Genomic DNA, 27,174 nt, shown 5'->3' with positions numbered 1-27,174 from the left:
GCGCCACCAAGGAAGCCCTGCAGGTTCCTTTAAAAACTAAAAATAGAACTACCAAACGACCCAGCAATCCCACTACTGGGCATATACCCTGAGAAAACCATAATTCAAAAAGAGTCATGTACCACAATGTTCATTGCAGCTCTATTTACAATAGCCAGGACATGGAAGCAACCTAACTGTCCACTGACAGATGAATGGATAAAGAAGATGTGGCATATACATACAATGGAATGTTACTCAGCCATAAAAAGAAACGAAATTGAGCTATTTGTAGTGAGGTGGATGGACCTGGAGTCTGTCATACACAGTGAAGTAAGTCAGAAAGAAAAAAACAAATACTGTATGCTAACACATATATATGGAATCTTTAGGGGAAAAAAAAGGTTCTGAAGAACCTAGGAGCAGGACAGGAATAAAGACACAGACGTAGAGAATGCACTTGAGGACACAGGGAGGAGGAAGGGTAAGCTGGGACGAAGTGAGAGAGTGGCATGGACTTACATACACTACCAAATGTAAAATAGGTAGCTAGTGGGACGCAGCTGCATAGCACAGGAAGATCAGCTTGGAGCTTTGTGACCACCTAGAGGGGTGGGATAGGGAGGGTGGGAGGGAGACGCAAGAGAGAGGAGTAATGGGTATATATGTATATGTATAGCTGATTCACTTTGTTACAAAGCAGAAACTAACACACCATTGTAAAGCAATTATAATCCAATAAAGATGTTAAAAAAAGCTATCCTCTGGTTGGAGGTATTGCCAGGTTCTAAAGCTGCCGCAGGCAAGCAAACTACCGATGGCGCTAAGTTCAAAGCTGCCAAATATCTTTCCCAAAGTCAAGTCAGGGAAAAGAAACGTCCAACAGTAAATGTTCCATCTCTCCTCCAGATGCAATAAAAGGAGGATGCTGAGGATCCATCCATACTTGCTCGTGCTTGGAGAGAGTTCTCGCTGCCTACCTCCCATCCCAGAGGAAACTCGCTCCTCTCCGCGAGAATGGGCACAAGAGATCTCCAAAGTTCAGGGATCCCGCTTGGGGTGATTTCTCTCCCTTTATCATTTGCGGTCAGATGAAGGAAAGGGGCGACATCACCCCCCCGCGGAGGGCGTGCGCAGCAGCTGAGGCCGGGGGGGGCGGGGTCGGCCAGGAACCCCTCCGCCGGAGCCCCGGGCGCTATCCGGTCCTCCTCCTCCGCGCCGTAACTTGCTGCATCCCCGCTGCCCGGCACAATAGAGGCTCCGCCCTCCCTCCGCGCCAGCGCTCCGCGGCGCAGTCGCCCAGCAGCCCTCGCAGCTGCCCGCCCCACACCCCCACCGGGTCCCCTTGCGCCCCCAGGCTCCCAGCCGCCCGCCCCCGCGCGCCCCGCCCCGCCCGCCTCTGCCAGGACCCCTTCCTTCCACCTGAGCCCTCTCCAGAGGGCGGCGCGCTCGGCGAGCCTTACCACCTCCACCTTCCCCGTCACCTCCTCCTATCCTGCGCCCCACTCTCTACCGGGGCCGCACGGTCGGGGCTGATCGCGTTGGGAAGGAGATGACCAGGGTCTCTAGGGAGCATCTTCCCGCCCCGCTCAGCCGCACCCAGCTTTGGAAGGCGCTGTGAGCAGCCACTCTCGGGCTCCAGCCAGACACCCTCTCGCCTTAGTCCTTGCCGAGACACCCCCCCTCCACCCCACCGGACCCCAGCCATTCTCCGAAGGGGCCGAGCTCCCTCTTGTCGCGTCCCTCATGGCCAAGTCTTTGCGGCTAGCTCTCTGCTTCGCTCTGGTTATGGCTCTGGGCTGGGGGTACAGCACTCCCCCGACTGGGACGACCGAGCCCCCAGATGTGCAGACGGTGGCGCCCACGGAGGACGAGACTCTGCAAAACGAAGCGGACAACCAGGAGAACGTTTTATCTCAGGTAGGCTGCGAGTCCCATGCTCCCCCCTCTTGCCCTGGGTAGTGGCAAGAGCCTTAAGATGGTCCTTGCTGAAGCGTTCGGAAGCAGCCTTTCTCCCTCCATTACCAAAGGGGAGGGCAGTTTTCCTTTATCAGAATATTTTCTTAAGCAAAGGGACATGGGTCCTCCTCTCAAAATCATAGGGTCTTTCAAAGTTACAGAATCAGGAGAAAGGAGAGGAGAAGGAAGGGAAGACACCACACAACTCCCTGAGAAGAAAAAAAAAATCAAAACCTTTTGGTTGAAGGGGTGTAGAAAGTGTGGCCATCTCTTGTCTGTGTGGCTGGTTGTCAGAATTGGAATGTGAAAACAGACGGGCATGCTGGACAGGCGGCAGATGGCGTAACCCATGGGGAGATATTTCATTGCTCAGAGTGAGACACCCAGGGAGAGAACAGAACAGCAACAAGTGTGAGGAATATGAGATGCCCCCAAACAGAGGGACTGATGATAAGTCCCCCCCATATTGAGAAGGTGAGATGGAAATGCAGATCCAGTCAGGTCCGGCAGACGCTAGTGGGGAGGGGAGGGAGTGACAGCTGATAGGGACAGGATCTGTAACGTATCCTTTTATGAAGTACTTTCACTCGGTTTATTTGACTCGGTCCCCACACAATCCTCATTCCCATTCTATAGTTAAGGACCATAAGGCTTAGAAGAGTAAAGGGTCCTAGAGATGGGTAGAGCCAGGTCTTCTGACAATCTCACGGTTGTCCCAACTCAGATCTTGTAAAAGACAGTTCTCTCTAGAGTGTTTATTTCATGCTTTCCAGAGCCTGCATGATGATTGTGTGGTGGGTGTCGTCATAATCCTAAGGATGAGGGATGGCTGAGAAAGGGTTCCTGTAGTGCTGCCGTACCTCCGCTAAGCCTTGGGACTGGGGTCCTTGGCTCCTTTCTGTAGAAACGCTTGGCATTTATCAAGCACTAGTCTCCTCACCCTTCCTTTAATAATTATGCTAATACATGCCCTGTACTCACCCATAACCTCACACTGACCCCCAAATCGAAAAGACATATAAATCCTTCACATTGGGGCTCTGGAGGACCATCAACAAAAGCCTTCCTGAAACCGGAGCCTCCTGATAGGAAGGAATCCACCCAAGCTCTCAGAGCACGGATATGTAGGAATCTAGGCAGAGTCTCAGGGAGCAGACAGCTACGATTTACTCTCAGCACATAAAGACTGGCCAATTAAGTCACCCTGAACTACACAGCTCCTTCTTCCACCGGTCCATTCTGCATTTGACAACAGTCCTAAAACAAATATTAGTATTAGCAGAAACCCAACCCTTGTAAAAAAAACATAACGAGACTTCTTTCCCCCTCCGACAGCATCCCAGGAACATATCCACTCCAACAAGCTCAAAGCTTGCCTGACAGGGTCATTAGTCAAATGAAGGGAACCCTTCTCCGTGCCCACAAAGGGAGCCCTAACTTCAGGGATGTAGGATGTCTTGGAGAGGAGCTGGGGAGGAGCCTTTTCCCCAGCAAGTGCCTAGGATCGTGGTTCCAGAAAGCCTGCTGTTATGTGTTTTCCTGCCTGGGGAGGCCGGCGGGGGCAAGCACTCAGAAGGAAATGTTTAGCGCTGTAGAAGCCGCAAGTGCTGCCAGTTCGCTCTCCTGGCTTTGTCTTGGGGTTTGGGTGCAGAAGCTATTCTAGGATCCGTATGAACCCTTGGGCTGAGTAAACCTTACTGACGTTTGGATCTGTCTCTCTCCTTCCAGTTTCTTTTCTCCAAATCTAACCCATCCTTTGAGACCAGATCAGATACCATTTCCTCCAAGAAGTCTTCCCTGGTGCCCGGCTAGAGACACTCTCTGTGGCCCTCTGTTTGAGCTCCCGTTGCACTCCCACTTCAGGGGGCCTTAACACTCCCTAATTGGTGTGACTGTTATGTATATATCTCCTGCACGGTAAGCTCCTTGAGAGCAGTCTCTCTGTCTGGCCCATTGCTTTACCTCTCACAGCACCTAGCTCAGTCCCCAGGTGGCACTCAATAAATGGTGAATGAATGAAGGAGGACAGAAGCCAGTAGTCTTGAAATTGGAATGTCAGTTTTCCAATCCCTCCATCAATCCCTTCTCCTTTCCTTTTTCAATCTAAATCTGGATTCTAGCTAAGGCAAGGACTACCGGAAGGATGACAGGGCTCATTTGTTTTTTTCCTTTAAATGATGAAAGGCTAAGGCCCCCTGAGAAATGCACAGCTTTCCAAGGTAAACAAAGAGAGCTGAACTCTGAGTGCCTCCCAGGAAATGCTAGAGTCAGCAAATTGTGTTGCAATGACCTTTTCAACTCCACATCAGAGCTGTCTGAGGTCTCTGGCTAGCAGGACACCTGACAAAGTGAACGGAGAGCCTTCTTCAGGACCCTAAGTGATGCCTGTGTTTGCACACCCTCAACCTGTTCTCTCTCTCTTTGTCTAGTTGCTCGGAGACTATGACAAAGTTAAGGCCGTGTCTGAGGGCTCGGACTGTCAGTGCAAGTGTGTAGTGCGACCCCTGGGCCGAGACGCCTGCCAAAGGGTCAACGAGGGGACCTCCAGGAAGGAAGACTTCTACACTGTGGAAACCATCACCTCAGGCTCATCCTGCAAGTGTGCCTGTGTTGCACCGCCATCCGCCCTCAATCCCTGTGAGGGAGACTTCAGGCTCCAGAAGCTTCGGGAGGCAGACAGCCGGGACTTGAAGGTAGGACCTGGTGTGGGTTGATGCCTGGGTGAGAGGGTGCCTTAGGGACCCATGCGTCTGGCAAGGCTGTTGCTGGGGATTGTAGGCCTCTGAGTAAGTGGGCCCTGTTTTAGCCTTTAAAGGAGGTCAGACCCTGGCCTGAGAGTGTTGCGTGTGGACCCAAAGCTGATGATCTGACAGACTGGTCATTTGCCACTCTAACGTCTGAGGGAGATGCCTAGAGCAACGCGTGCCCGCCTCTCTTACGGAGCCAAGGAGGCTGGGCCTGGGAGCAGCTGCCAGACCCAGCCGGCCAAAAGAACTCAGCATTCTTCTCCAGGAGAGTTACTGCCACGTTTTGCTGTCAGCACAGGAGGCACCCCAAAGACACACCAGACACACAGAGAGAAGTGAGCCTTTAGTCCTCATTGCAAGGGCTGGGTGACCCAGACAAGAAGAGGCCTGGGGCCTGCTCTAGGTCCAGTCATCCAACTTCAGTCCTGTAATTCTGGTCCGCAGGATGGGGAAGCTCAGGCCCTACCTGGGGCGGCCCAGTGGGTCAGCTGAGGGCTTCATCTGATCCTGTCCTCCCCTCTTCATCTGCGGCATGGGGTCGTGGGACGAGCTTGGCTTGGAGTCAGACTCGGGTTCAAATCAGTGCTCTGCTACTGCTTGCTGTGTGATGCTACTCAAGTTACTCACCTGATCTGACCTCAGTCTCCTTGAGTTAAAAAGTAGGAAGAGTAACATCTACCTTTGGGGGTTGTTTTGAGAATCGGTGAGATGACAGCTATTGAGTACTTGGCACGATACCTGACATAGAGTTGACGCTCAATAGACACTAGTTCCATTAATGAATGACCACGTAAAGTGCTACTGCTGTGCCGGCAGCTGGTACACACTCGGTAACTGGTCGTCATTGATATTCCTTTAAGCAGAGTAGGGTTTACCAATAAAATGAGTGTCCCAGGATTCAGCCACATCACTCAGAACTACAGCTCTGCCGTGAAACAATCTCTGAACCAAAGGCACGGTTACCCAGTTATAGGACTGGATTCTTGGGGGATTCTGAAACAACAGTACGCAAAATTTTAGGAATCAGAAAATCATCACAGTACCTATTAATCAGCTACCCTCCCTTGGCCTTTACCCAGGATTCAGCTATCTTCCTCTGAGGGGGAGGAAGGAGATCTTCTAAACATTAGCATTTCATACGTTGAATTCTTCATCTAATAGAAAAGCTGCTATTGGAGGAGCAGAGGTTGCACAATAGTGTCCAACAAACTCTTCAGGGATGGTCCTTGGCAGGGAGGCTCAGTTTAAGCATCTCTCATCTGCTTCCTTAACCTGCACTTTGCATGCCCTGGATGTCACCAGCGCCTCAGCCACCTTCCTCCCAGTGGCTCTGTACTGGCAGGAAGGACAGTGTTGAAAAAACTGAGAGAGCTGGGTACCCTATGACAACTTGCCGCCTCAAAGATGGACCACTGGGTCTCTTTTACCCCAGGGGCAGTTTTGCTTTTAGTGCTAAGGAAAAGCTTGTTGGTGTCTTCCAGGGACTTCAGCAGACAATGCATGTGAGTGTTTCAGATCACTTGTTGTGGGCCAAGTACTGTACTAGGTATCATGGGTAATCAAAGATGAAGACGACGTAGCACTACTTCCAAGGAGCTCACAGTCTAGTATGAAAGACAGACATGCGTGCAACTGATGGACTTAGTAAAAGAAGTATAAACAGTTTGGCGAAGCTGTCCAGACCTCAGTTGACTTGTTCTTGTAGGATTCTCCCATTTTCTTACCCGCGTATTCCAATAGACAGAGTACACCTACACCATTGGGTCTGCTTATGTGCCCACCCACACAAGTGCTGGTTTCTGAGGGCCACCTCTCAACTTCTGGCTAGTGGCTTCCCTGTCCAGCCTCCAACATGGAGATCTAAAAGGAAACGTCTCCCTCTGGACCTGTCTGCCCCAGCCTTGGACTAACGCCTGCCTTTGTTTCATAGCTCTCCACCATCATAGACATGCTGGAAGGAGCTTTCTACGGCCTGGATCTCCTGAAACTGCATTCGGTTACCACCAAACTGGTGGGGAGAGTGGACAAACTAGAGGAGGTAAGGAAGAGTCTGGGTTTCCATATCTTTCTCTTGATCTGGCCCCAAAGTGCATCAAACTTACCATACACTTTTCTTCAGAAAGCATGTACCCTGGCTGTGTTTAACCCATTATCCTTTAGAAAGAAAAAAATATACACAAAACATAAAACACTCATGCAAAATCATGCCAAATTGTTGGTGACAAAGAGAAATAGTGAAATATAAATGTAAATACCTTCCTTTTTCATAGATAAGAACCATATAACCAATGTATATCTATTTTCCCCTTGACTTCCAGGGAACTCAGCGTTAAATAAAATGTAAAGGTGCCGTAAGCATCTTGCTTCCAGTTTTAAGATGGAGTCATGTCTCTTCTGGGTATATGTTTGTTAATTTCTCTCTTAAAAAATTGTTTTGGTACATGCCTCTGTGTGTGTGTGTTGGGGGGGTACTCCATCTCAAATCCATTTTAGAGAAAGAAGACATAAAAATGATTACTAATAAATAATATTCCTTATTGCAAAACATTCAGCCACAGGAAGAATAGACTAGTCATTTAATTTTCATAGACAGAGATACCTCATTTGTATGACTGAGTTCTAGAGAGATGCATAGCTGGAGCTATGGTTTTCAGCTGGTGTGTGATATGATGATGGGAGATAAAAGTCATTATAAACAATCATGTTGACATTGTTCTGTTGCTGTAATGCTTTCACATAGAAATAAGAAGTCATTTAGTTATCAGAAAAAGAACGATCATCATTCAGCCTGATTGGTAAGAAGCTTATGGATGTTTCTTCGACTGGCATCCAGTTCTGGAATGGATACTTGAAACAGTGACTCAAAGAGCTGCTGCTTCAAGTAGAAAGCTATTTCATTTTTAGAATTTTTTTAAACATTTTTTGTTGGAGTAGAGTTGCTTTACAATGTTGTGTTAGTTCCTACTGTACAGCAAAGTGAATCAGCGATACGTATACCTACATCCCCTCTTTTTTGGATTTCCTTCCCATTTAGGTCACCACAGAGCACTGAGTAGAGTTCCCTGTGCCATACAGTAGGTTCTCATTAGTTACCTACATTATACATAGTATCAAAAGTGTATATATGTCAATCCCCGTCTCCCAATTCATCCCACCCGCTCCCCTTCCCCCTTGGTGTCCATACGTTTGTTCTCTATGTTAGAATGTTAATATAAGAGGTAAATTTAGGGCTTCCCTGGTGGCGCAGTGGTTGAGAGTCCGCCTGCCGATGCAGGGGACACGGGTTCGTGCCCCGGTCCGGGAAGATCCCACATGCCGCGGAGCGGCTGGGCCCCTGAGCCACGGCCACTGAGCCTGCGCATCTGGAGCCTGTGCTCCGCAAGGGGAGAGGCCACAGCAGTGAGAGGCCTGCGTACCGCCAAAAAAAAAAAAAAAAAAAAGAGGTAAATTTAATAAACATATTAATATATTCCTCCTGAAAAAGTGGGCTTTTGTGGGTCTCTCATGGAGGAGCTGAGGTTCCCTGATGGGTGATTCGTAGGTAGGATGAGAAAAAAGGAAGGATCTTTAGTGTGGCAGAAAGGGAACTCGCTGTACTAGGAGTCAAGACAGAGTGAATTACTCTTTGTTTGCAAGCAGCCATATCTCACTTTCTCCATCTGTGAAGTGGGAAAGGTCCCCTACCTACTTCGTACGATTGCTGAGGAGATAAAAGTTGAGCTCCTCCTTTTGGAAACACTTTGAAATGCTAAATAAAACAAAGCACTCAGGTTATGACCAAGGAGTGAGTGCGGGCAACTGTCCCTCTGTTGCCATGCCAAGAGAACTGGGACAAGGCTGATGAAACGCTGTGGTTTCAAGGATTGATTTCAGCATACTCCCTACACTCCTAAAAATGTTCCCAGAAAGTGAACACCAGATCCTTCTCAACCCACCCTTAGCCTTAGCTCCCCCGGTGCTGGGATGAAGTGTTTTCTGAACATGGCCATTTGCTCTGGGAGGGTTGGTAGGTCCACAGTCATGTCAGTTACGAGGTCTCATGAGCGGGGTCAGGACACTGGAGCCCAAGCTTGTAGGCAGATCAAGGTGGCCAACGGGATCATGGCAGTCCACTCTTATCACCCCAGTCTTCCTGGAGGGGCTCCCTAAGAGAATCAGGCCACTTGGCATCTCGGGTCTCTCCTTTCCTGACGTTGACAGCTGGAATGATGGGATTCGGAATGGTCAACACCATCCTACTACCAATGGACTTCACGTGGGCTTGGGATTCTTTCTGCTATTTAAAACCACCTTCTGATTCTTTCAGATGGGTTCAAAAGGAATTAAACCAAGATCCCATTGGACCTTCAAAGTTGGAAAGTGCCTGTCTTTCTCTTGGCCCCTAGAACCATCCAAATGTGCAATGCCCCTTTAAAAAAAAAAAAAAGATCGATTTTCTACAGGAACAGGGGTGACAGCCACCTCTTCTGCCTTTACCTGACCTTGGCAGCCACACGTTTTTCATTCTGTCTGGAGAACACAGCCTGGGAAAGATAGCTCTGGGGGTAGAGCACAGTGTTCACGAGGCCAAGGTCAGGCACTCAGCCTCTGAGAAGGCCAGTGGGCTGAGCTTTGTTCAAGGCCTATAATGTTTCCAGCCTCGTCTAGCAGCTGAGCCCTCCCTGCTGGCAAAGGGAAGGAGTGTGGATGAATTTGGTGCAGTGCCACTACCCAGCAGGATGTATCTTCTGTGCAGTCATACAGTCACTGGGTTTTTGCCCAAACCAACCTTAGTTATATCGATGAGAGCTACCTCTTTTTCAAAACTGTGGAATGATTAGTAGCAAAAACTGGACCTTTATAATCATCATCATCATCATCCCTTATATTTGTATAGCATTTGTGGTTTTAAAGCATCCCATATACATTTCGCTTATTAGTTCCTGTGAGCTGGACAGGATTTGAGACCCAAGGAAATGAGATGACTTTCCTTCAGTCCCAGTGCTAGTGAAGTATAGGCTGGAGCTCAGGCCTTCGGGTTCCTGGTTCCTCAGAGCCCTTTCTAATCAACCTCATAAGTTCCTTCAAATCATTGCTGGCCGCCCTGGGAGCATCAGTTTTTCCTAACCAGAACTTACAGCAATAGCTCTTCCAAGGGAATTTCTAGGCAGAACCATGGCCATACCCCATAAATCCTGTTAATAGGATTAAAGTTAATTTAGAGAAGGTCCCATCCAGTGAAAGTTTCCCCACACAGGCACCCCAAGATGACAGGGTGCTTTGGTGTGACAACAGATACAGATGGGTCTGGGCCCTGGGCCCACAGACCAGAGCAATGTCTCTCAGCTTCAAGTCCAGCCACTCGTCTCTTGGCTCTCGCTGGCTGACTCTGTCTGCAGTCTGCATGCAGTGAAAAGGCAGAATGTTGGGTAAATGGAAAAAACACTCCTTCTCCAGCCTGGCTCTGCAGGAGGAATGGGAGTGAAACTCTGCTCCTGGTCTTTGAATATTCTTGAATCCCAAAGAGAGCTCTTTGGAGGTCAGACCAGACAAAAGGGTCAAATTGGAGGGACATTTTGCCCAGAGTAAGATCAGTACTTGGCAGAAGAAGTAGGCGCGCACATGTGTATACATTCACCTCAGCTATGTAGGAGGATGTAAGAATGGAAACTCCATTTGTAGATGAAAGAGGAAGAAAGGAGAGAGAAATGGAATCTGAACTGTTGAGAATCTCACCCCTTGGTAAAATCAGCTCTGGAAGCTCTTGTTGGTGGAGTGATTTTGGTTGAGCTTCTGTTTTAAATTGTGAAAAATAACACATGTATAGAAAAGTGCATAAACAATGACTGTATGGCTTACCAACTTATCATAAAGCAAATACCCATGTAACCAGCACCCAGCTCAAGAAACACCCCAAAAGCCCCCCACATGTCTTCTCCCACTCACATACCCCCCTGAAGGGAACCTCTATCCTGGCTTTATGTTAATCATCTTCTTGCTTTTCTTTGCAGTTTCATCACCTAAGGATGCATCCCTAAACACAACAGTTTTGTCTGTTTTTGAACTTTAAATATGTAGAATCCTACAGAAGTGTGTGTCTGTGTGTGCACGTTGGGCTTCTTCCACTCAACTTAATGTTTTTAATACTCACCTAGGTCATTTTTTGGCTTGTAGCTCATTCATTTTTATTCCTGTGTAGTATTCTAGTGTGAGATTATACCACAATTTATTGATCTGTTCCACTGATGGCGGAGATGGGGGTTATTTTTAGTTTTGTAATTCATAGTAACCCCAGGGGCGTCCCTCTATATGCACATCCCATACGTGCATCCATTTCTCTGTGATATGTAAGTAGGAATGGAACTACTGGGCTATTAGTTATGCTTATCGGCAACTTTAGGGGATACAGCCGACCTTGCACAGCCACATGTTTTCTCATCTGTGGATTCAACCAATTTGAGTTCACATGGAATTCAACGTTTATAATTACTTGGATGTGACTGTGTACACATGTGCCTTTGTATATGTGTGGGTGTATGTCCCAGGCTCTTGAAATAGATGCATGCCTACAATTCGGTTCAACCACAGAAATTTTGGGGGGATCGAAAATATTCCCCCCCAAGTTCCAGAAAGCACCAAAAAGCACAACTTGAATTTGCTATATGCCAGCAACTATTTACATAACATTTACATCGTATTAGGTATCATAGGTCATCTAGAGATGATTTAAAGTATACAGGAGGGTGTCTTCAGGTTTTATGCAAATCCTACACCATTCTATATAGAGGACTTGAGTGGATTCTGGTATCTGTGGGGAGTCCTGGAACTCATTGCCTGCAGAGACCAAGGGGCGACTGTATTGCCAGGCTGTTCTCCCACGTGGTCGTACGAGTTCATGTTGCCTCCAGCAGGGTGTGAACGCTCCGCACACATTCTTACCGAAACTTGGTATTGGCAGACTTTCTAATTTTTATCAATTTGGAGCATGTATCTCAGTGGGAGCCTTTCACTGTGTGCCACAAACTTAACTCCCCAAACCTCTTTCCTGTTCCCCTAGTGGAGTCCTGAAACCGCATGGGCATTCCTGTAGAACTTGTCCAAGTAGAAGTAACATCCAAGGTAGTCAGTGGTCCAAGAACCTTCTATGTGGTAGATCCAGGCTGACACTCTTCTGAAAGTGGCTGGGAAAGGAAAAGGGATGCAGGAAGGACCGGTATGTATTGGAGCTGGGGTGGGTGTAGGCACAGAATATAGGTGCCAGGAGAGATAGGAACTAGAAGTCTAGAAGGAAAATCTGTAGCTTCCAAAGGCAAAGGCAGACCCTATTCATTACATGTAGACCTGTCGCTGGCACAGATTCAGCTCAGAAGACTTTTGCTCTGAGCGCTGAATGCACCCAGAGACACAAAGACTTGTAGGCTGCCCAGGCCAAAAACTGGATTCTGATGACAGCAGGACAAGAGGCAGAGGTACAGGCCTAGTACCACGTACTGCTTCCAGGAGTAGATTTATTATCCAAGTAAAGAAAAAGACAAACAGAGGGCCAGGTCGTTAAAATAATTTATTCTAGCATCAAGGCTTTAGTTGAATTAAGTCATGCCCATAAAAATTGCAAATCTTTGTGAAGAAATGCCCTACCTCCACTTAGCTGCAGTACAACTGGCAACATTTATAATTACTTGGATGGACTGTATACACATGTGCCTTTGTATACACGTGGGTGCATATCCCAGGCTCTTAAAATAGATGCATGCCTACAAGCTTCCCAAAGTGTGATTTCTGTTGCCCAAGTGTGTGTGTGACTCCTTTTCTCTCACACCTACCCGCCGTAGTTTGCAAACCCCATCCATGAGTACAGATGGCATTGTGGAACCTTGTGTGTCATCTGAAGCTTTTTCTTCTGATACTGTCGTGTCCAAGTGGGATTTAAAGTCTACAATGGATTTACCAGACCCAGAACTGGCCCTCTCTCCAGAATGTGCTGGCACAAGCACTACTGAGGGCTTCTCCCCCAGACGTAAGGATTTGGTGGCCTTTGTGTTTCTGGTCTGGAAGGCAAGATCAAAGGATCATTCCTGACTCTGGGGGATATATCTTTTTACCAGCTAATAGGAAAATGTAATTTTTGTCTGTGCAGGCCTGGCCATGGGTTAGGGGACCTGTCTCTTTCCACGCCTCTCCTCTCTGCCCTCCCTCCACTCACATCAGGCACTCACATCAAGTGCTTACTCTCTCTCCTGATCAAATCTGCACTCACAGAAGGGTTTGCTGTAAATCGTTTCACTCTCCTCCTTACTCAAGTGCAGCCTTGGAGAGGAGTATCACTCCCCCTGTCTGACCATAATGTCCTCATCTGTGAAAAGGGAAAGGGTTGGAGATAACATTTCTAAGATACATTTCAGCTCTAACGTTATTTAATTCAGTTTACATCTTAGTATGGGTTCAGGTCAATATATAACCTCTCCTGGGTTTTACATATACTTCAAATCTAATCTGTCACTGTGGCGTGAAAGGTTTTCTTCTTGGCTAAAGGGATGTAAGGTGTGAGCCTCAGCCCTCCATCCGCTGGCCTGGGAATAGCTTGCAGCTGCCGGGATGTGAGGGAGCATGTGGCTGTACTGTGGGGTTCATCATCAGAGGCCTGGGGGCTTCTTGCTCTTTACTTGTTTGACTGTCTTCCAGGCTCTGGACTTCTTGAGGACAACCTGGGTCTAAGTCATCTTTGTTTGCCAGAGTTTAGCCCAACGTGGGTGTGGACTAGATGCTCAACAGCTGTTAGGTTGGGGGAGTGATTGAACACGTCAGCTGGCCGCCCCCTGCAGCCAGGCCGGCCTGCCCTGTGGTCAGGGGTTGTGCTGTGTCCTGCCTGTCCTGTCAGCTGCAGCACCAGCTGTTTCTAGCTGCTCTCCCCATCCAGCTGTCTTTTAGGGGCTGGAGACAGCTGTCGCCTAGGGTGTCTGTCCCAGGCCACCTGGTCCTAACTGTGTCATGGAGGGTTCTGAGGGGGGAAGGGCAGGGCGAACTATGGGAACTCCGAGCCCTCCCACCAGGTCCGATTACTCGCACACTATCTCACTTCACTCCCACAAGGAACCGTGCTCCCTCTGTCCTCAGGCTTGCCGTCTGCCTCTGAGCCTTGTGCACATCCAGCCATCTACTAGCGGGGGCACATGCCTGCTGCATGACTCGGGGCCATGGTTTGGCTCAGCTGCAATCTTGCTTAGTCTCCTTCTACAGGAGTCCCTTTACAACACACCAGCTCTGGGTCCTTGCCTTCTTCCCTGTCCCAGCCACGCCAAACCTTAGCTCCCCTCCCCTTTTCCACCTGTGTATCTGCTACTGAGATCCCACGAGTCCGTCCCACTCCACCTTCGGCGACGCGTGTCAAGCCCTGTTTTGTGTGCTCTGCCACATACAGCTCTTCATTCGTTCTCCAAACCAAGCCTGGTGAGGTAGGTATCATTATTCCTTCCTCCTCTAACTGATGGGGCCTGGAGAGTTCCCATCACTTGCCTTATGTAGTTACGTAAAACCAGGTAGTGACTGTGGTGTAGGTTTCATACCTGGTCTCCAGAGCCAGCACTTTGCCCACCACACCTCGTTCCTGGTTCTGGTTGGGAAAACAAGACCACAGAGAGGTGATAGAGCTTTGCGCTCTGGTTGTCTTTCCCTCGGGTCCCAACAGTTTTGGCTTAAGCTGCGCCGTGGTCTCACCCAGGCATGCGCACACTTGTCCAATAGCTGGACAAGGTCAGGACACAGTCTGTGCCCGTGGAACAGCCTTTCTGCACATGCCCATTGCACCAGTCTGCACATCTGCTTGTGTTGTCCCTCCATATGGCTCGTTAAAGCTGTCCTCTGACCAACTGTGCTGCCCAGTGCTGACTGCCAGCTGTACCCTCAGTTCCACCTACATCCAGTTCCCCTTTTCCCAGGGACTTGCCGAGTTTGCACACTGCCTCCCCTCTGGCACCTGTGCATCTGACTGTGGTCAGCACAGGACACCTGTGCCCAACTGGCAATGCGGGCTTGCTCTCAGTAGGTACCCTCCAATGCCCTACTACATGCCCCCAGCGCGTGGCACTTGTTCTGTGAATACCTCTCAGTTCCTGAGCTCTGTCCACCCCAAGGACCGTGACACAGTTCCCAGATCTTTCATGGCCCTGACTTGCCGTATCCTGCCAACTGTGCCAGCCCTCTATCTACCTGTGCTTCTTCCCTCCTGCTTTCCCTCCTCATAGCACCAGGATCCTGGGCAGGGACCACGTGGTGTGCTCGCCCCTGGCCGACAGGCACCCCTCCCACTTCCTCCACCACGTTGCCAGTGCCATGCACAAGCCGAGTTGCACACACTGTAAATGTCACAGTTGCAGCTGTCCCAGAGGGGAAGAGCCAGAGGCATGAGGTCATGGAGTTCACCCTTCTCCCAGGGCAGGATCGAGAGTGTCTTGTGTGGGCACCATCCCCGGTGCCTCCTGAGACGTACCCCACAAAAAGCCCTTGGTGTGAGGAATGCAGAGCCCCAGGGAGGAGTGGGGAGCCCTGCAAGGCCAGCACGCCTGGGGAAGAGGTGGTTGCTGCTCTGCCGCCCTGGGGGACATCGGCTGGCTTGGCCCAGCAGGCCGATGGGGTGATGCCACCACCAGCCTGGTGTTTATTCAGGTGGCTGGCGGGCTTTGCTGTTCCCACGAGGGGAATAAAGAATATTGCTCCTCCGGGATCTCAGGGCCAGGCCTGTCTCAAACCCTCCTCTGTGGAAACTCAGAATAATAGCTCCTCACTAAAACCAGAAAGGGTATTGGCATTTCTAAATCAATGAGAGGGGAGCCTTCCAGGGACCTAGAAAAACCAAACTCTGGAGGGCAGGGGCTAAACCTGTGGGGTTGCCCCTTTGCCTCACAGCGAGTGCAAGGACCAGTGCTGACTCTTTTGAGGTGTTCAGGAATTGGGTGGGATCTTGTTTTAGGCTACTTAGGCCAAACCATTGAGTCCACCCAGAGAGGGGTCCTAGGGCCACGGCTGGGCAGTAGTTGTGGACGTGCCTCAGTCTCCACCTTAGACGAGTGTTGTCGATCTTGCCGATGAGCTAGCATCTGCCTCTGTCCCATCCCTCTGACTTCCTTTCCTTCATTGCACTTTTCACTAGTTGATGTTTTCTTATTTATTTATTGTTTACTTCCCCTCATGGAGGGTGGTCTTCATCAGAACAGGATCCTCGCTGGCCTGGCTTACCCTCAGTGCCCAGGGCTGAACTCATGAGTGCATTAATGAAGAAATACTATATCGAACCCCTGAACCTTCTGGGGCTTCATGACCTGTCACAGGATGTGAGAGTTATAGGAGAAGATGCACAGGTGCACCTCTTAGCAGGTGCTTAAAGACGTACAGAAACGCTTGAATCCCACTCGGGCACCAGGAACTTTTCCTGTCGGTCCCAGAAAGAACCTGGTTCCTGTAAAACAGTCTTCCTCACACATTTGGGCCCCCTTTCCATTAGCTTTATCCCAAGCTTCCTACATTTAAGACCATGCTTCCCAAACTTCAATGTGTATGCAGATTGCCTGGGCATCTTGTTAAAATGCAGATTCTGATTCAGCGGGTCTGGGTCAGGTCGGAGCTTCTGCATTTTAACAAGCTCCTGAGTGACGGAGTGAGGCCTGTGCTGATGGTCTCTTTGAGTAGCAAGGCTTTATGGGAATCCAACATTTTTATATTTCTCTGTATAGGCCTATCCTATTGTATATCCTGAAACCAAACTGACAGTGTTCACTGGCCCCTGTGATGTGCTCAGTGCTGCTGGAGAGCTGACTGAGTGCCAGGAACCTCTCCTGGTGTTCTTAGTGATCCAGCAAGTGAACTGAAGAAGCAGGGGCCAAGAGGCTGGGTGCTGGATTCAGTTCTGCCACTTTTAAAAATGATCATGGGAAAAATCACATCCTTACTCTGGGCCTCAGTTTCTTCATTTGTGAAATGAAGGGGTAGGCTTGAGTTCAGGGGTCCATTCCAGCTGTAACAGTCTATGAAAAATAACAACCACTTAGTATGTCCCATGCACGTCCACATATAGGTTAACTCATTTAATCCCCATAACAACCCATGGGGCAAGTGCTAGTATTAACCCCATTTTACACATGGGCAAAACGAAGCACAGGGAGCTTAAGTAATTTGCCCGAGATAACAGATCTAGCGGTAGCACCATTGAGATGTAAACCAGACAGTTTCCTCCAGAATCCACGCTCTTAACCGCTGTATTTGGCTGACCCTGATAACACTTATCAGGAATGACTGCACCCCCAGTAAAACCACTTATTCCGGGTATGCGTGAAACAAGACCTCTTCTCAAGGGCTTTAGCTCTCATAGTTGATTCTGTGCAGTTTAGAGAGGTTGGCTTGGCCTTAGCCCCACAGACACATTGAGCCTTTCCAGTGCTCAAAATCTGGCGTGCACTGAAGTGCTGTAAGAATAGCATGGCCAGTGGTCTAGAGCCTGGTTAGTTATAACAATCACGTCGTGGGCTCCCTTGGGCAGCCCATGTAGGGCCACTGGAGCCACAGTGTCTGGGTGTCACCATCTGCCTACACACCCCCTAACTCTGAGCCACCGTGGCTTCCCTCTGGGACATGAGTAGCATCTTACCAGGCTGCAGACCGTGCCCGGCAACGTCTGAGCTTTTGCACTTCTCATGTCTGTCTGTCAAAGAAAGATGAAAAGTAAATGCATCTTCTATTCTTCCACGGTTACTTCCTCTGTCACCCTCATAAACGGGGCTCAAAGGAGAACATCACATTTAAAAATTCAGATGCTCATGGGACCCTTAGAATGGGGGCCAACGCTGGACAATGTTAGATCTCAGTGCGGTAAACGTCTCTAAGAATAACTAGAGGAGAAAGGCTACCTCTAAGCCTGTTGACAGCTGTCCAAGATTCAAATCCCAGTCAGCTTCATCTTCTCCAGGGTGCTGCCTCTCATGCCTCTAGTCCACTCCGTCCCTTTGAACCCATGTTGGGCACTTACAGAACCTGACATGGTTGGTCATCTTCTTTCTGCAGTGTGGACCCTGTCTCCCCCATCACAGCTGTCCTCCCACCGCACCTGCCTCCGTCCCAGGACAAGAACCCCAGGGGAATTAGAGGCTTTCTTTCTGCCATACTGTACCCTAGACACACAGGAGGTACTCACCAGTGTTGGTTGACTGAAATGTAGCTTTAGTCCTTTCTGGTATGAACTACGTCTGGAACATGCCTAATTTGCCAAGCCATTTAGGGAAACTTTTTATGTGTGAATAGGAAAGTTTAAAGCCAGCCTATCAAATTCCTATATAGATGATACTTTTAAAGTGCTGGGGAGCCATAAAAAGAGAGTGAAACATTGCCATTTGCAGCAACATGGATGGGCCTAGAGAATATCATACTAAGTGAAGTAAATCAGACAGGGAAAGATACATATGATATCATATCACTTATCTGTATAATCTAAAAAAAATACAAAGGAATCTATATAGAAAACAGAAACAGACTCACAGACATAGTAAACAAACTTACGTTTACCCAAGGGGCAAGGGAGGGGGATAAATTAGGAATACAGGATTAACAGAGGCAAACTACTATACATGAGGTAGATAAGCAATAAGGATTTACTGTATAGCACAGGGAACTATATTCAATATCTTGTAATAACCTATAATGGAAAATAATCTGAAAAATGTATACGTGTGGGCTTCCCTGGTGGCGCAGTGGTTGAGAGTCCGCCTGCCGATGCAGGGACACGGGTTCGTGCCCCGGTCCGGGAAGATTCCACATGCCGCAGAGCAGCTGGGCCCGTGAGCCATGGCCGCTGGGCCTGCGTGTCCAGATGCTGTGCTCCACAATGGGAGAGGCCACAACAGTGAGAGGCCCGCGTACCGCAAAAAAAAAAAAAAAAAAAAAGTATACGTGTGTATATATATATATGTATAACTGAATCACTTTGCTGTAGACCTGAAACTAGCACAATATTGTAAATCAACTATATCTCAATTGAAAAAAAGACTTCTAAAAAGTGCTGGGGAGGGCTTCCCTGGTGGCGCAGTGGTTGAGAGTTCGCCTGCCGATGCAGGGGACGTGGGCTTGTGCCCTGGTCTGGGAAGATCCCACATGCCCTGGAGCGGCTGGGCCCGTGAGCCATGGCCGCTGGGCCTGTGCGTCCGGAGCCTGTGCTCTGCAATGGGAGAGGCCACAGCAGTGAGAGGCCCACGTACTGCAAAAAAAAAAAAAAAGTGATGGGGAATAGTTTGTGCTCATTAGAAGAGCATACTATGTAAATTTCTTTGGCCACCTCTTTTAAAATTGCTCAGAAAATCTTTCATTAACTGAGCCACTGGTTCACGTGTGTAGAGGTGCAAGCGGATGGAATTTTTCTGTAATGTTACTCGTCACTGGATAAGAGCGTACTGTGAACCAAGGGTGGATAAATAACAGGTGTCCCAGTAGCCCAGGGACATGGCAGTGTTATCATTAGGAAAGCCGTGGTGGTATTGGGAAGCATTTCCAGCAGAGGATGTACCGGAGCCAAGCTGCCCTGGAAATGCCGCCTGGGACTGAGCTCGGTCCTCAGCACAGGGCCGGACACACTCGAGGGCCCCAGTTGTTTCTGGCTGATTTCTCAGCCTGTCTGTTGAGTCTCTGTGCTCTAAGCAGAAGCTGGCTGCCAGCTCCCTCCTGTTTGTCTTCAAAGCACTTTAAAGGACTCTCTTTTTAAAATTTTCTCTCTTATTAGGAAGTTTCTAAAAACCTCACCAAGGAAAATGAACAAGTCGAAAAGGACGTGAAAGAAATTCGAGCTGAGATGAACAAGCGAGGCAAAGAGAACAGCTCCAGTAATGTCCTAGACAGCATGCCGGACATCCGCTCGGCCCTGCAGAGGGACACGGCTGCAGCCTACACCCACCCCGAGGTACAACCCAGCCTCCAGGGGCTCTGACCACAGACCCCCAGAAAGCATACTCCCAGCACCTCCCATGTGCATAGCGCTTGCAGGCTTCAATCCTTCCACGGGCATGCTCTCGTTTCATCTACACAACAGTTCTGTAGGTCTGATGCGGCAGGGGTTGACCCCATTGTACTTAATTAACGTTGAAGCCCAGAGAGGTTCAGTGAGTACTGAAGCCAGGACTCAAATCTGGGTCTTTCGAGTTTCAGGCCCCATTTCTATTATACTCCATCCTGCCTCTTGGAGTACTACGTCTTTCATCATCATACCATGTGGTCTTCACCACAGCTCTGGAAGGCAGGCTGGGGCAGAGATCCATGTCCTCACTTTGCAGATGAGAAAACAGATCCGGGAATGCTCACAGTCTCCCTTGCTCAGCTGGGAAGTGGTGACGGGGCTCTCACACCTCTATCTCTTCCCCCTCAGTATTGTCCGGAACAGAGTCACCTGTGCCATGAAATGAAGCACTATCTAATATGACTTGAGTGATGCCAAGGGACCTATTTGCTTAAAAATACCTCCTCATCTGATACCTGTTTCTTTTGGCTCTAGTTACCAAGTGATGTGTACGTGCTAATATTCAATAGTTACGTGTGTTATTTTATTTAATGTATTGGACTATCTTGTAAATTGATGACTGAAAAACAGGAGCTAACCCCCCAAAAGTGGCGCTAACCCCCCAAAAGAGGAAACGGGTAAATCCTGGCATCAGGACTTGAAGAGTGTGGATGCTATTAGCAAGGCAGGTCTGGATGAAGCATCGTAAGAGGGGTCCCTGGCAACCACGGGATAGCAGCCGTTAAGAGGGGTTTTGCTCACTTTTACTGGGCCAAGGATTGGTGGTGGACGGCAGAGCGTGGATTCCAGGTGAACCATTGAGGGATCCCCTCAGCCTGGGGCAGGCGGGCAGGGTGTGGGTGAAGCAGGGCCTGGGACACGGACTGTCAGAGCCCCTGAGCTGTCGTATGTGCTGTGACATTGAAAGGGGCTGGGAAGCATTGCTGTGAAGGATTCTGTTGCCTGGGTCATTAAGAATTGGGGTAAGAAAGGAAGTAAGACTGACCAGGCATGTGGGCTTGGAACTCTTGAGCAAAGAAACTCCCCAAAGTGATGCCAAGCAGACAGCAGCTTTGGTTTTGGGGAACCTTGGGCTCATGTGTTCTGAAGGCAGGAGAGCAGGCAGATTAGGACTTTGGAGGCAAGAAGCCCTGAAGAGAGTATGGTGCCTGCACCCTGCCCCGTTTGTAACTCAAAATAAAACCAATTCCAACCCAGAAAATAAGTACAAGGAAGGCCAGTTTTCTGGCTTAGCCCATGATGACTACTTTGACGGGGTTTTTTGGGAAATATCGTATTCCCTCAAAAATTATTTTTATTCTCATTTTTGGGTGTCCCCGACGTGCCAGCTACTGAGTGTGTGTTTAGTCTGCTTGGTGGGTCATCCCTGAGCAGGTCTGAGTTTGTCAACCAAAGAGCCAGAAGACATTTGGGCTGGAAGGGAAATTGGAGGCACCCTCGCATCACACCTGGGGCCCTGCGGCTCCCATCGCAGCCCGTGTGGCCTCCTCTGCTGGCCCAGCAGCCCAGCAGAGTTAGGCGCTTCCTGTGCTCTCCGGCTTCCAATTTCCCAGGCGGCTGAGCTTGAGAATTCCATCTGTTGTCTCGATGACACGTTATGTGGTATGTTCAGGAACCCAGCTCAGATTTTCCTGAAGGCAAATCAACCACACCAAACTCTTTTTCTCCTTGCTCAGCAAAACTGTCTGCCTCCCGAGATCCCCATTCACACACTGCGGAAGTTAGCACAGTCCACCCAAACCAGAGGGGGTGTGGGCAGAGCCAGGGCCAGGGTGGCACTGGAAAGGGGGAAGTGGTGAAGGAGGCAAGGCTAGCCTCTCCCTTTGCATCCGTCTGTCTCTTTAGTGAACCCCGTGCTGAAAAAGGGGGTGAGTGGGGTGTCTGGGTTTGGCTGTTCTCTTCAGGGTTCTTACAGCTGATGTCAGGGTTTCTTGGAACGGTGCACGGCACCTTGCTGGAGGCCTCTTTCCAGGAAGGTCCTTGCCTGGAGGGTTGGCGGGGGCTCTGGGGGGTGGGTTGGGAGTGGAGAGGGCAGGGTGGGATTGGGAAAACTGGGACACCAGCAGTTGAAGTCATACAACAGTTTAACAGAGAGAAGAAAGCAAAGCTTGCGGGGGCCGCTGCCTCCCAGCGCAAGCAGTGAATCCAGGGAAATTATATGTTCTCTGGCAGAGGCTGTCCATGGTCTTGCACCATCTTCTTGGCTGGGAGAAGGAACTGCAGTTCCCGCTCGTCCCTAAGAGCTTGGATTAAAGACAGTTCCTGGGGTTTGCCACGAAGAAATGACAACTTGCTTTTGCAATGCAGAGGGAAACCAGAGTCTAGCAATTAGATGGCCCGCGGCGTCTGAGTCAAGGGCTGGGGCCTCTCGTCAGCCTCCCAGGCAGCTCTTTCCTATGGGAAATGAGGGATCCCCAAGTCTGCTGGGCACTAGCCAGACCATGGCCCTCAGGACTTGGGGATGTGGACAAGTCTTTGGATGGCCAATGAGTTAGTCCTGTGGTCACAGCTGAGGACAATGTGGCTTTAATGTAAGGTAGAGCACAGGCTCTGAAGCAGGCAGCCCTGGGCCTATTTAATAGCCAAATGACTTCATAAGTGCCCCTCTCAGCCACTTAATCGACTGACCTTCAACCAAGTTGCTAAATGACTCTGAGCCTCTCCTTCCTCATCTGTAAAATGTGGATAATAATATCTACCGTGCCCCATTATTTTAAGGGTTGAAAATAATATAAAGGGACATGTCTGGCCCTAATAGGTGCTCTGTAAAACGTCATCAGCACCAGCTGAGTATTCCCTGCGCTTCTGATGGAGGTCACCTCACCAGCAAAGAACGGGAAGTGAGAGAGGGGCAGGTAGCAGGAGTAGGGGCTGCCCGGGGCACAAATCTGCCTGTTTCTTCTGGGCAGCGCTCTGGCCCCAGTCAGGGGAGGCTGGCAGAAAGAGTTCCCTGTCTTCCAGGAGTCGGTCAGCTCAGGGGAGCAAGGAACACATATTCAGGAACTTCCGTGTCTGCCGTGCCATCTGGATAAACTCTCTTGTCACGGGAAAACCAGTACAGACTTGGGGTGTGGTTGGCAATGAGGACTCCAGGTTTTCTCCAGGCCAGATTTTAAAGGTCAAAACAAGAGCCTGATTTGCTTCTTCCTGTGCAAAGTGAGAAAGTTGGCCATGATAGCTGGATCCCTGCCAGCTAATGTTCAGTGAACCTGAAGGTCCTGCTCTGCCCCTCAGGACCCTGGGCCTCAAGGGACAGAGGTTTTGTTTCCAAGTGGACTCTGCTCTCTGGGTGGATTTCACCAAGGATTTAAGGGAGCTCGCCCACCTCCTCATGGTGAAAAGGGGGAGCTTTCATGGCTTAGATGGCTACAGGGAGCAAGCCCTTCATCATTCAGCCATTGGACACCTCCTGAGAGCAGCGCTGGGCCACTCCCACTTAGGTCGCTGCGTGCTTTACTAATTTACTAATGCTTTACTGCCCCTCAGGAGCTGGACCCCCTGTCCAGTGGCTCTGACTTTCAGCTCAGCTAGCTCACAGGCCCAGTGCCCAAGGCCCTCTGCTTTCAAAGGTGGGCGATTGTGATCCTTTGGGTGACGGGACATGACTAGATGGACCAAGGAAGGACCCAGAGACTCTGCCACACTGTGGACACAAGAACTCAGTCCCCAGGCAGCAGCTCCGTGGAGGACAGGGTGGTCCTTCCATGTGACCAGAACCGTCACAGAGGACTTCTGTGGTACCATCAATATGCCCAGGTCATTGGCTACCTACTTTAAAGCATCATTTGATTTGACAAAAATCCCAGTGCTAGTCACAAATGTAGATGGTTGCTTGGGATTTGTTATGATTCAGAAATTCAATTTAACAGCCATTTACTCAGGGGAATTAAAGATGAACAAGAGGTGGTCTCTGCTCTTCCAGTTGCTCCGTCAACAGAGGCAACATCCTTAAATAATGCCTGTGGAAGGCAGGCTGAGAAAGGTGATACAATAGAAGTACAGACTTGTATCCATTAGGAGTTGTGTTCAGCTTTGAGTAAGAGACCGAAATACAGTGCATTAAACAATAGAGCAGTTGGTTGTTCTTTCATGTAGAAGAGCTCTGGAGGCAGGTGGCCCAGGGCTGATATAGTCAGCTGCAAGATGTCATTAGTGATGTCCATCCTCAAAATCCCCTCATGATCACAAGATGACTGCTCAGCTCCAGCCATCCTGTCCATATCCTCCTGGCCAGAGAAATGAGGAAGAGTGCAAAAGATGCCTTCCAGCTGAGTCAGCCCCAAGTCTTAAGAAACTTCTCCAAAAGCTCTTCCCACCAACTTCTACTTATACCCTACCAACCAGAACTTAGTCCCATGACCACTCCCACAAAACCAGTGTCTCATTAAGTCAGGAGCAAGGAGACAGGGGATTTGGGTGGTCACTTGGAAGTCTCTGCCCCAAAGTGCAAAGTGATGATTGGGAAAGAAAGATTAATTCTGAATGAAAAGGTCTGGGAGTATTTCCTTGGGGTCCTGAGATTTTAGCCAGGCCTTGAAAAATGGGTTGATTTCAAGAAATAGCTATATGGGTGGGGGGGGGGGGGGGGGAAGAGAATGGCCTTCCAGACAGAGAAAACAGTCTGAGCAAAGACCCAGAAGCTCAGGAGAGCCAAGAAGTTCAGGAGTCAACCAAGTGCCTGGAGTACCGGGGGTGTCGGCGCTGGAGGGTGGAGCAAAAGAGAGAAGAATGCTGAGCTGGGTCAAGTCGATTTGAGTTCTCAGTGCCAGGCCAAGGACTTCGGACTTTATTCTGGATTCGTTAGGGAGGGCTTGGGGCAGTTTGTTCTAACAGCATAAGTAAAAGCAGTCACGATTCATCCTGAGGTATGCAGCTTGGTCCTCAGCCTTCACGTCCCAGCCACATGGACCTCACTAGAAACAACTGATACCAGATCTAAGTCACCCAGCATCCCCAGACCAGAGCTGAGAGGACAACTGCACTCTCTGAGAAGTATAGCATGGAGGTTAGAGACAGAGTCTGGAGCCAGACTGCCTGGGTTCAAATCCTGCCTCTACCACTTAGCTGCTGTGGCCCCTTGGGCAATTTACATAACCTCTCTGTGCCTCAATTTCCCAATCTGTAAATGGAAATGATTAAAACTGGTTCTTACCTCAGAGGGCTGATGAGGAGATGAACAATGCCTGGCTCTTAGGAAGTGCTTTTAGGATTAGCTCTTGTTATTAGTATGGACTTGGCTCCAGCATTGTCTCTGCCTGACCACTGCCCCTCTGACCAGTGACCTGACCTTCCCTTGTGTCCCCTCTGAGGAGCAGTATGAAGAGAGGTTTCTGCAGGAAGAAACCGTGTCCCAGCAGATCAACTCCATCAAGCTCCTGCAGACGCGGCCACTGGCTCCACCAGAGGTGGTGAAGCCTCAGCGGCCCCTGCAGAGGCAGGTCCACCTGAGGGGCCGGCCGGCCTCCAAGCCCACCGTCATTCGGGGCATCACCTACTACAAAGCCAAGGACCCTGAGGAGGAGAATGACATCGAAGAGCATCGTGAGTTGGGGTCAGCCAGGGCCGCCCCCCCCAGAGGCAGGGCAAGGGACAGAGTCACCACTTGGACCCTGTGGAGGTGCACTTCCCGTGAGGCACACACCCTTTTTGCAGTTTGATTACTACTGTGGCCCCGCAGAGCCAGCTCGGTTACCTGAGAATTCCCTGCAGTTACAAACCATCCAGAATGCTTATGGCCTTTCCTCACAACTTGCTGAGCGCCCTGGGGCAAGTCACTTGCCTTCTCTGGGCTTGCAGAGGACCACAAGGCAGAACATGGCTGAGCCAGAAGGGACTTCAGTGCCCTGGAGTCCAGCCCTCCCCATTCGCAGATGAGGACCCTGACACATAGAGGCGAATGACTCACTCACAGCCACACAGTGGGCTTCTCCCACCTGTTCCTTCTCCAGGGACCCTGGGCTTCCTGACCGAGACTCCAGCACATGCTGCACCCCTTATATCTCTGTCCCTCTTATTTTTTCACAGAAAACAGATATTCCCTTTCACCTCATCTTTATCTTGTTTCCCTAATACTTCCTTCTCCTGTGCTCCTCCCTGCCACCGGCCCCTCCTTTTTCTTCTGCCTCTCCCTGCCCAGCACCCCAGGAGGCCCCACTCTTCCTCTGTCTCCACTCTGCCAGAGCGAATGCCAGTTCCTCCCGTCAGGTCCTGCTCAGCAGCCTCCTGACTCATGTACCTGCTCTGCCTCTCCCTCCTTACAGTTTCTGCTCACCCAGTCGCTGGCATAATCATTTTCCCATTTTTAACTGTTCGTAGCCTTTTAAAATTATTAATTTCTGGGAGTTCCCTGGTGGTCTAGTGGTTAGGATTCGGCGCTTTCACTGCCATGGCCTGGGTTCAGTCCCTGGTCCGGGAATTGAGATCCCACAAGCTGTGCAGCATGGCCAACATAAATAAATAAATAATCGGTTTGTGGGGTTTTTATATTCTGGAACAGGTCCTCTGTCAGTCATACATACTGCAGATATTTTCTTCCTGCCCGTGGCTTGTATTTTCAGTTCCTTAATGGTGTTTCTGATGAGCAGATAAAATCCAATTGACCAATTATATCTTTTGTGGTTAGACCTCTTTGTGTCCTTCCTAAGAAATCTCTGCCTCTCATATTCCTTCTCTGCTCCAAACCCTGCAGACTGCCCCATTTCACTTGGAATAAAAACTGAAGTCCAGGGGCTTCCCTGGTGGCGCAGAGGTTGAGAGTCCGCCTGCCGATGCAGGGGACACGGGTTCGTGCCCCGGTCCGGGAAGATTCCACATGCCGCAGAACAGCTGGGCCAGTGAGCCATGGCTGCTGGGCCTGCGCGTCCGGAGCCTGTGCTCCGCATCGGGAGAGGCCACGGCAGTGAGAGGCCCACGTACCACAAAAACAAACAAACAAACAAAAAACTGAAGTCCAAACACAACAGCCAAACGCCACATGACTTGGCTCCCGTGTTCTCTCTGACCTCTGTCCACCTCACTGCTCCTCAGCCTCGGCAGACATGTCCTGGCCCCAGGGCCTTTGCACTGCTGCTATTCCCCCCCTAGTATACTCTTCCCCTGATAGCTGCTTGGCTAACTCCCTCGCTCCTTCAAGCCTCTGCTCATCTCTCCATCCCACTGAGTCCCATCTTGACTACTTTATCCATTACTGCAAGTTTCTCTTCCCTTCCCTTCTCCTCACCCTACTAGACTTTTTTCATAGCACCTTCAAATGTACAATCTGTGTATTGTTTGGTGTCTCCGCCACTAGATAGAAGCTTTGCGAGGGCAGGATCTTTTTCTGCTCATTGTTCTTGTGTCATGCTCCATAGATACCTACTGAATGAATGACTAACTTCCTCCCAGGTTTCGTAGCCCGTGGCTGTGCGTCCTCTAGGTGGCCCGTGGGTCGCAGGTGGAGGATAGCGGTAGACTATTCAGAGAGAC

General features: G+C 49.7%; 1 protein-coding gene and 1 long non-coding RNA gene across 5 annotated transcripts in view; one reads left to right on the top strand and one right to left on the bottom strand.

The window, feature by feature from the left end:
* Positions 1 to 1,143, bottom strand: part of LOC113616065 (uncharacterized) — an 8,621-nt gene extending 7,478 nt beyond the window's left edge. Inside the window, exon 1 of the long non-coding RNA XR_003431211.1 lies at positions 960 to 1,143. This is a non-coding gene — a long non-coding RNA (uncharacterized LOC113616065). The remainder of the gene's footprint in view (positions 1 to 959) is intronic.
* A 141-nt stretch (positions 1,144 to 1,284) lies between these two features.
* OLFML2B (olfactomedin like 2B) overlaps positions 1,285 to 27,174 on the top strand; it is a 41,502-nt gene continuing 15,612 nt past the window's right edge. For 2 of the 4 annotated variants that reach the window (XM_027099219.1, XM_027099217.1), the window contains exons 1-5: positions 1,403 to 1,899; positions 4,368 to 4,631; positions 6,616 to 6,723; positions 19,420 to 19,596; positions 25,020 to 25,251. In XM_027099219.1, the coding sequence (XP_026955020.1) occupies positions 1,726 to 1,899; positions 4,368 to 4,631; positions 6,616 to 6,723; positions 19,420 to 19,596; positions 25,020 to 25,251 (955 nt within the window). In that variant the 5' untranslated portion in view covers positions 1,403 to 1,725. Of the gene's footprint in view, positions 1,900 to 4,367; positions 4,632 to 6,615; positions 6,724 to 19,419; positions 19,597 to 25,019; positions 25,252 to 27,174 lie in introns of all 4 variants that reach the window. The other 2 variants (XM_027099220.1, XM_027099218.1) reach the window with 2 other exon arrangements.

The sequence above is a fragment of the Aethalodelphis obliquidens genome, unplaced genomic scaffold (assembly GCF_003676395.1).
Source record: "Aethalodelphis obliquidens isolate GAN/ISIS:26980383/991018 unplaced genomic scaffold, ASM367639v1 scaffold130, whole genome shotgun sequence".
Classification (NCBI taxonomy): domain Eukaryota; kingdom Metazoa; phylum Chordata; class Mammalia; order Artiodactyla; family Delphinidae; genus Aethalodelphis; species Aethalodelphis obliquidens.
This window is presented reverse-complemented; position numbering and strand designations above follow the sequence as displayed.